Genomic DNA, 9,568 nt, shown 5'->3' with positions numbered 1-9,568 from the left:
ATTCTCCACTGCCCTCCCATCCCTGCAGCTGCCTTTATTACTCCCCCATCCCAGTGTGTAATTTTCCTGTTGAGTTTCTGTTCCCTGGCTCATCTTCTCCTGTGCTCAACCACTCCTTTTATCACCTTCCTCAAGAGCACTTTTAGGAGCCACTCTTTCTCCCTGCTGTTTCCCACTGCCTGTACAAATAGGAGGCCTCCAATTTCTAGAAGCTCATTCATAATTTTGTGTCTTATCCTGAATTGTTGGTCACAGTGTGGCAGCTTGAGCCAAAGTGCCAAGGAGAAAGAATCAACCAAGACAGAGCCTAGTATTAGCTATGACAATGTTGTGACAGACTGACAATATCTCATAATATCCCAAACAAACCTTAGGGAATTAAGATAGACCTTATTGAATTAAATTAATCCACATTAATTTAGGGTTAATGGCTTTGGGGTACATTGTATTAAAAATCCAATTGTGTGTGTGTTATTGTGGCACTGTATGCACCATCTTTAATAGGAGGGGAATGTTACTGTACTTCCTCTATCAGCTCTTTGAAGCCTTGCCCCTGGAGAGGTTCACATATACTAGTTCAAACTGGATTCTCTGGGGACCAACAGACAAAGAAAGGATTTTTGGATAAATGGCCTGATTTTAAACTGGCTCAGGGCCTTATTCCTCATCCAGCAAACGGACAGAACCGCTAGTCCATGGAGGGTAGGGTTGGAAAGCCTGCACCTATTGAGGCCCCATAAGGCTAGGTGTACATTTGGAGCTGAAGCTGTGATGAACTTGCAACCATGAGGAATGCCCTTGGGTTGGAATTTGGAGGACTGCTCCTGCCAAAGCCCATGTTAGGGAATTCCAGTAAGCTTATGAGAAGGTTCCTTTGTTGATTTTAATGTGTTTTTTCTGTAATGCGTTTCCCTTAAGAATAAAATAGGCTAATATAGAAAGAACTGTTTGGTAACATATACTGTAGCAATTATACCTAAAAATAACAAGGAGTCTGGTGGTACCTTAAAGACTAACAGATTTATTTGGGCATAAGCTTTCGTGCAATGCAATGCCCCTCTGACATGTACATTGGCCAAACCAGTCAGTCCCTACATAAAAGAATAAATGGACACAAATCGGACATCAGAAATGGTAACATACAAAAGCCGGTAGGAGAACACTTCGATCTTTCTGGAAATTCTATAACAGACTGAAAAGTAGCTACACTTGAACAAAAAAACTTCAGAAACAGACTTCAAAGAGAAACTGCAGAACTAAAATTCATTTGCAAACTTAACACCATTAATTTGGGCCTGAATAGGGACTGGGAGTGGTTGGCTCATTACAAAAGCAGCTTTGCCTCTCCTGGAATTGACACCTCCTCATCTATTATTGGGAGTGGACTACATCCACCCTGATCACATTGGCCCTGTCAGCACTGGTTCTCCACTTGTGAGGTAACTCCCTTCTCTTCATGTGTCAGTATAATAATGCCTGCATCTGTATTTTCACTCCATGCATCTGAAGAAGTGGTTTTTTACCCACAAAAGCTTATGCCCAAATAAATCGGTTAGTCTTTAAGGTGCTTAAGACTCCTTGTTATTTTGTGGATACAGATTAACACAGCTACCCCCTGATACTTGGCAATTATACCTGTTAACCATCTCTGAAGAGAAAGCAAGTAGGTGTGCTTGGGTAGCCTGTCTGCGATGGAAATAATAGTGAAAGCAGAGAACTGTGCAGCCTGGAAATACCCTGGTCAGAAGGGAGTGAGACGTGGTGACAGCCGGAAGTCTGAGAGTGCCCTTGCTAGACCAATGAAGGGAAATACAGATGCAGTTGCCCTGAACTGTGACAGAAGTGTCTTCAGCTGTGGAAGAAAAATGGAACTAAGAGAAGGACTGTCAGAAAATAGGAAGGCAAATATGTGCAGATGGGCTATATGTGGACTATATCTAGAGGAGTATCACACCAAAGTTATTTGCTGTGAAGTGTTGGACACTGAAAACCTCACCCCAATCCCTCCAGTTAATTTGAGACCAAACATTCTTACTTGAAAAACAAGCATGTGATTTTTTTCCCACACAAGTTTACAGAGCAACATAGCCAGAAACAAAAGTGCAGCCAGTGTTCAAAAGCTTTGAAGACATCTCATCTTGAGAGTCTTTACATCACAAAAGGAGAGAAATATCACTATAGGGAAGAGTTTCTTTTTTAATCTAACAGCAGAAGCGGCATCAGTGGCATCCGATGTCAAGACTAGCAAACAGTGGGACGTATTAACATTGTTAGACAATAGAGATTTAACAAGACTCTCCAACATTGCTGAAAATATGAAATAACATGCTCCCTCAAGTTTGGAGTAGTCATTTAATTGTAATACAGCTTGACTAAACATTGATTTGCTTTCCACTGTAAACCTTTCCATCTATGTGAGATATGCATCTGATGACAAAGTGCATGATTTTCTTTTTGTCGATCTCCCAATCTACACAAGCAAAAAGTAAATATTCTCAAATATTGAATGGATATGTGAAGGGGAGTGAGCTTAAATAACAAAACAGTATCAGGTTCTTCATGGATGATGCATGAGCGTCATTGGCAGGCATAGTGGTCTGGTTACATGTACTATTCTGCTGCCCCCATGACTGCTAAATACACCAAGAAGCCGTCGCTATTAAAATGCCAACACAATAAAGAACTCTTATGGAAGTTCTCAGTGAAGATAGTTGACTTTATCAAAGCTGATGTTGCACTCTAAATGGGCAGAATAATAAAAGTACAGAAACATTTACTTGGGAAACTGAACAGATCTTTATTGTAGTACAACTGAAATCAGCACTTAAAGTAACTTCTTTTGATGGTTCCTTAGCCTTAGTGTTCCTGTGCTAACCTTTCGGTGTAGATCCAAATTGTCATTTATCCTGAATGCTCTTTGGATTGGGCTTCTCTGCACACCCATTATAGCGAAGTCTCTTTGTCCTGTTTAAGGGTCCAGGCATTCTCTCACACCTTTGCTAATACCTGTGTCTCACTCAGTTTCTCCCCTCAAAATCAGTTGTTCCTGCACCCATCCACTCATTCTTTTCAGCTTGGTACTGCTAGTCTTCCAGATGGGAGCCAAAATTAACAGTTCCCCATCATGATCAAGTTTGTAATGATACCTCCCGTATTAACTTTCTTGAATCCACGTAATGTAACATTGTTTTAAATATGCTTCTTATATGAATATCACTATGCATAAACATCAGTACAAAAATATAGCCTGATTCTTCCATGACCCTATATCAGCTCATTAATTCCCTAACTTTTGCTTAGCAGCCAACACTGCCAGCTTCTCCTTCGTGTTGAAGGTCACTGGCTTTCATGAGGGAAAATGCTAACACTCTCTCTGGACATCATTCTGAAATGTATTTTTGTCAAATCACTCATTTGTGTGCTCACATGCTTTGATTACCTCTTTTACCTTGGACTACTGATCTACTCATCCAATACTTTCACTCTAATGAATGAACTTAGTTTGAGTTTGCAAGGGCATTCTGTGAGTGTTCAAGAAAACCCTGTAGACCTGTTGAATAAATGAAGAGAATATTGATGTGTCTCATTTCGGATGATTTCCTCTCTGAGGCCAATGAATGCTTTCCACTCCAAGTAGGGGGGAAATGTAGTCAAGAACACTCCTTTCTTTGGAAAGAGCAGCTGAGAGAATTAGCAATTCTTTCGCTCCTTTCACTCAATTCTTTCCATTTTTTTTTTAAACAGATGATGACCTCTTGCAACAAAATATTGAAGACCACATTCAACAACTGGCCCTGAAAGAGTTCTGGCTGCAGCTAAGGGAAAACATCAAACATTTGTAGATCAAGCTTTGAAAGCTGTATTGGCTTTCACCTCAATGTACCTGTGCAAGAGTGGATTTTCAGTGCTTAAGCAAAATACAGGTCTAGATTGTGAACAGGTTTTGGTTTGAGACGGAAACTGAGCATGATCTCCCCCAGTATCTCAGAATTGTGTTCAAGAAACCAACCAGACGTATCCCATTAAATATACATTTTAATGTTTAAGTAGTGGGGTTTTTTTTCTGTGCACCCACTCACTGTAGCTGCCATATGGATGATTCCAAATCTGAGGTGAGAGGGGAAGTGGTCCATACCACAAAAATGTTTGGGGACACTTTGCTTCACTGAAAATGTGAAATGAAGTTTACATGCGCTAATATTTTATTATTAGTGTATTATTCAACTTAAGTACCAAGAGGATGGATCTAGGCTGTTTTCAGTGACGGCAGATGACAGAACAAGGAGCAATGGTCTCAAGTTGCAGTGGGGGAGGTCTAGATTGGATATTAGGAAACACTATTCACTAGGAGGGTGGTGAAGCACTGGAATGGGTTACCAAGGGAGGTGGTGGAATCTCCATCCTTGGAGGTTTTTAAAGGCCCGGCTTGACAAAGCCTTGGCTGGGATGATTTAGTTGGGATTGGTCCTGCTTTGAGCAGGGGATTGGACTAAATGACCTCTTGAGGTCTCTTCCAACCCTAATCTGCTATGATTCTAAGGCCCTGCTGATGTAACTAGGGAGCTGATGTCTCACTGTTGGAGGCATGGAACAGAGCTGAACCCCAAGTTTCCTATTGCAGAGGTTCTCACCCTTTTCCATTTCAGGACCACCCTGGGACCCCTTCTCTATGTAGCTGGGACTTCCCCCATTTAGCAATGCAGGAGGATGGTCAAACTCCCGCACTTGTTTGTGGGCCGCCTGTTGAGCACTCCTGCCCCGCTGGCCAGCAGAAGGAGGAAGCCAGGCTGCCGGCTGGAGTGTGTGGGGGGAAGCTGAGTTTACTGTTGAGGGGGAGGAGAAGGAGAGCGGTAGCTGAAAAGTGTGGAAAATTGAGCTCCCCCCCCAATTGGGTGTGTCAGGGGAGCCAAATTAACAGCCCCTCGGGTCGGACCAAGCTAGGGTTTGCACATGCAGGAAGCCGAGTCCCCCCCGCCCGTTCCAGCAGGCTGAGGGCCGCGCGTGCAGGGAGCCGAGTCCCCCCAGCCCGTTCCAGCAGGCTGAGGGCCGCGCGTGCAGGGAGCCGAGTCCCCTCCCGCCCGTTCCAGCAGGCTGAGGGCCGCGCGTGCAGGGAGCCGAGTCCCCTCCCGCCCGTTCCAGCAGGCTGAGGGCCGCGCGTGCAGGGAGCCGAGTCCCCTCCCGCCCGTTCCAGCAGGCTGAGGGCCGCGCGTGCAGGGAGCCGAGTCCCCTCCCGCCCGTTCCAGCAGGCTGAGGGCCGCGCGTGCAGGGAGCCGAGTCCCCTCCCGCCCGTTCCAGCAGGCTGAGGGCCGCGCGTGCAGGGAGCCGAGTCCCCTCCCGCCCGTTCCAGCAGGCTGAGGGCCGCGCGTGCAGGGAGCCGAGTCCCCTCCCGCCCGTTCCAGCAGGCTGAGGGCCGCGCGTGCAGGGAGCCGAGTCCCCTCCCGCCCGTTCCAGCAGGCTGAGGGCCGCGCGTGCAGGGAGCCGAGTCCCCTCCCGCCCGTTCCAGCAGGCTGAGGGCCGCGCGTGCAGGGAGCCGAGTCCCCTCCCGCCCGTTCCAGCAGGCTGAGGGCCGCGCGTGCAGGGAGCCGAGTCCCCCCCGCCCTTTCCAGCAGGCTGAGGGCCGCGCGTGCAGGGAGCCGCATCTGTCCACCACGTAAGCGCCCCCCCGGTGTAGCAGGTGTCAGAGGGGAGCTGCAGCGGGCCTCCAGCGAAGTTAATCAGAAACCGCCGCCGAGCTCCCGAGGCGATGCGATCCCTCTTGCTCTGGGCGTTGCTGCCTCAGGCGAACTCTGTATTGGGCCTGGATTAGTCCCGCCCCGTCTGTGGCCGCGTGCCCTGGGCCCGCCCCGGGGGAGAGCGCGGAGGGGTGGCTCTTGCTGCAGTCACGCCCGGTGCTTCCGCCTGTCCCCCCTGCTGCTCCGGCCGGTCACGCTGCTGCAGGTCGGCGCCGGTACTCTCGGTCCGGGCGCTTCCCCGCCGGACCGGGGGATTGGCTGTGCGACCGCTTCGTCCCAGAATGCCCCGCATGGCGCGTCATTGAAGAGAGACCATGATGGCGGCGGCCGTGGCTGCGGGGGGGGCTCCTGAGGTGATCGCCCAGCTGGAGAACGCGGCCAAAGTGCTCATGGTGAGGGCCCCCCCGGGCCGGGGAGGAGGGGGGCAGGCAGCGCCGTGCCCGCGGACCCATCTTGCCGCCTGCATAGCCCCCGCAGTGCCCTGCACGGGCCCCCTCCCGTCTCCCCTTTCAGAGCTATCCCCCGATGCTTCTGTGCCCCCCATAGCAGTTTCCATGCATAGTTTTCCGGAATACCTTCCCCTGCCTCGCTTATATTACCGTGGCTAGTCTGCCGCCGTCCCTTCAGGACCTTTGTCCTTTTAGGTAGTTGCCCCTCTAACCCTTTTAGCTTCCCTTGGCTCCTGTTTTCCCTTCTGGCCCCTTCAGAGCACAACCCTCCCCACCCAGGAGCCTGCCACTCTGTAAAGTCTCACTAGAGGCGGGGAGGCTTACATGTCTTTATTCCCATGTGCTCTAACCCATCTCTATCAACCGACATTCAGCACTCTCCTGGTCCCTTGTTGCCATTTCCCGCTCCTTTGTTGGTTCCCCAGTACTTGCCCCCCGAACCCCACAAACTGCCCTCCTGTCACCATCAGTGTCACCGCCACTCCACTGGAAACCAGCAGAGAAATCTCTTCTCCCACACCTATCTCCTCCTCTCTCACTCTTGCAGAAACTATTGTGTGGGTTACATAAAACATAGCTATAACTGCCTGTTCCAGCTTTCCCTCCTTGCAGTAATGGGAACCGCAAAACACCAGGGGTGAATTGCAAACATGTCATACGAGAGGTGGCTGATTTCAGTAGTGGGTGAAGTGGTCCCTGAACAGTTTGTAATGTGTTCTGTGGTTATAAAGGTTGCATAAAGGTATTGTGTGTGGAACGTAAGACCTTATGATGTATGGAGCGTAAGACCTTATGAGTGTGACTCTATTGCCCTGTGTTGTGAAATACACTCAAGGAGTCAAGAGCTTTGTTGTGAACAAACAAAAGTACTCCACTTAAAGTACCCGCAGCACTACAACAAAGCTAGTAATTAGTATTTTGATATTTATATAGCAAAGGATTGTATAAAAAACTCAGCATGAAACATTTTGTGAGCTGTTGTCTGAGTTGCAGGTTTGGTTTTTTGTATTTTCAGAGTTGTTTTTGTTACTTCAATTAATGTGGAGTTCGTGAAGGGTAAAAATCCTCATAGGATTATTAAATATTTATAAAACAAAGTTGGATTAGAACTATGAAGTTATTTAACTGACTTTATTTGTGGTGGTCTGATTTTCACCATCACTTAATTGAAAATTGCTTTGGATTTTGGAAATGAATGTTGTATAATACAGTAACTCCTCACTTAACATCCTCCCGCTTAACGTTTCAAAGTTATGTCGCTGCTCAATTAGGGAACATGCTCGTTTAAAGTTGTGCAATCTCCCTTATAACGTCGTTTGGCTGCCTGCTCTGTACACTGCATGTAAAATTTTGTGGAAGAGCAGTGACTTTATAAGGGAGCATTGCACAAGTTCCTCTTCTCCGCCTCCCTCCCAGCGCTGAGGACTTTTTGGGAGGGAGGGTGAAAAGCGGGGAAGCGCTGCGTCTCTACTCCTCCCCCTCCCTCCCAGAAAGTCTTAAGCCTGCCAAACAGCTGTTTGGCGGTAATTAGGACTTTCTGGGGGCAGGGAAGGAGAGGGGATGCGGTGTGCTCTGGAGAGGAGGTGGAGTGGGGGGTGGGAAGAGGAGCGCCTGGAGTGGAGTGGGAACGGGAAGAGGTGAGCCTGGAGCATCCCCCAGCAAAGTCAGCATCTGTTCTTCTCCGGATAAGCTGCCACTGCTGCTGCGAAGGTGCTTCCTTGTGTCCTTGCCTGCAGCAGGCTGTGCCTGTGTGGGGTAAGCCAGGGGCACTTCCCAACCACAGTACAGTATATAATGCCTTTTGTCTGCCCCTACGAAATTTCCTTGGAACTTAACCCCCCGCATTTACATTAAATCTTATGGGAAAATTGGATTTGTTTAACATTGTTTCACTTAAAGTTGCATTTTTCAGGGACATAACTACAACGTTAAGTGAGGAGTTACTGTATTGAGTATACGGAGGAGATAATTTCTGTATATGGAGAAACTTAACTATTTTTTTCTAAAACACAAATAAATGCATATAAGAGTCATTAAGTGTTAAACATTTAAACATCATATAAAACTAAGTGCCTTTTAATTTTTTCTTCTGTATGAAAAGTTGTACATACAATAGTTTGAAACATAAACCTATTTTAATAATGCTTATCTGTGAAGATTTTCCTTCACAGTGTTACTTTCTGATTGCCGTTAAAATTCTGACCTGATTGATAATTTGAAAGACTTTGACAATTTGGTGGGCATTCAGTGGAGCTGAACACAATTTAATTAGGAATCTGGCTGAAATATGTAATATTTATACTAAAGTAGTGCCCGGAGGCTGCATAGTATGAGGTATTGTGCACATACTGAGACTGTCTCTAACCCAAATACAGTAAGTAGTTAACAATCTAATCTCTTCAAAATTAAAGTGGTCTTAATTCAGGTTAGTTTAATTTACAATAAGAGAGTCCACACAGGGATTGAATGTGGTTAAACAAATCTGTTTTAAATTCACACCTTTAGTTAATTTTGGATTAATTTTCCTGAGTGTTCCTTTGAAGTTAAACCCTTAGAAGCTAATGCCATAAACTCACATCTTTAAGCAAGTGAGTAATTCCTTTGAATTACTCATCTGTAAAACTGCAGCATCATGAACTAAAAAAATTAAACGTGTATTCCCCCACCAAAAAAAGCTGCAAATTTAATTAAAATTGCCAAACAAAGCTCTTGTCTTTGGAAATGTATCAAAATAGCTATTCTGGAATAATAATTCCAGAACAACTCCCCATGTGGGCACTCCTAGTGTGGAGTAAGTGTGTCCACGTGGACTTATTTTAGGACACTCTTATTCCAGACTGACTTTCCACATGGGGAAGTTGTTCCAGAATAACTCTTCTGGAGTAGTTATTTTGGTAAATTTCCAATTGTAAACAAATCCTTAATAGGAAACATTACAAAAAATAAATACTAAGAATTATAGATAAAATATAACAATTAGAAGTATGCAAATAGCCGTAAATTGAGGTAATGTATATGAAGATGTGAATTACGTTACATCTCATACACATGCTTGTGAAACTCATGAGTAATATTAGACATTCAACTACCAATCTTAGACTCCCTTTTTTGAGCATATCTGATTATGGTGGTAGAAGGACTCATTTTTATAAGGGCAATTTAATAATAGAAGTGTATTGTTGTTATATTAGATGTTACAGGCAGGACGGGGGCAGGGGAGAGAGATGATTAGGAGGCTTTTTTTAGGTGAGAACCATTAACTTTTGCAGCTTAAAAACAAGTGTCTAGTTGCATGTGGGTAGAATATAACCTTCCAAATGTTTAACTGAATTTACACTAGCAAATGTAGTATCTGATTGTCAGTATCGTGTAGTTTCCCTTTGCTTG

General features: G+C 45.8%; 1 protein-coding gene across 2 annotated transcripts in view; it reads left to right on the top strand.

The window, feature by feature from the left end:
- The first annotated feature begins 2,829 nt into the window (after window positions 1–2,829).
- The window catches only part of XPO4 (exportin 4), a 138,560-nt gene continuing 131,821 nt past the window's right edge, over window positions 2,830–9,568 (top strand). For both annotated transcript variants that reach the window (XM_084650228.1, XM_084650229.1), the window contains exon 1: window positions 2,830–6,124. In XM_084650228.1, coding sequence (XP_084506354.1) covers window positions 6,047–6,124 — 78 coding nt within the window. In that variant the 5' untranslated portion in view covers window positions 2,830–6,046. The remainder of the gene's footprint in view (window positions 6,125–9,568) is intronic.

Source organism: Lepidochelys olivacea, assembly GCF_965140295.1.
Source record: "Lepidochelys olivacea isolate rLepOli2 genome assembly, chromosome: 1".
In the NCBI taxonomy this organism is placed as follows: Eukaryota; Metazoa; Chordata; order Testudines; family Cheloniidae; genus Lepidochelys; species Lepidochelys olivacea.
The sequence above is the reverse complement of the archived record's forward strand: the minus strand, read 5'-3'. Positions and strand labels throughout refer to the sequence as shown.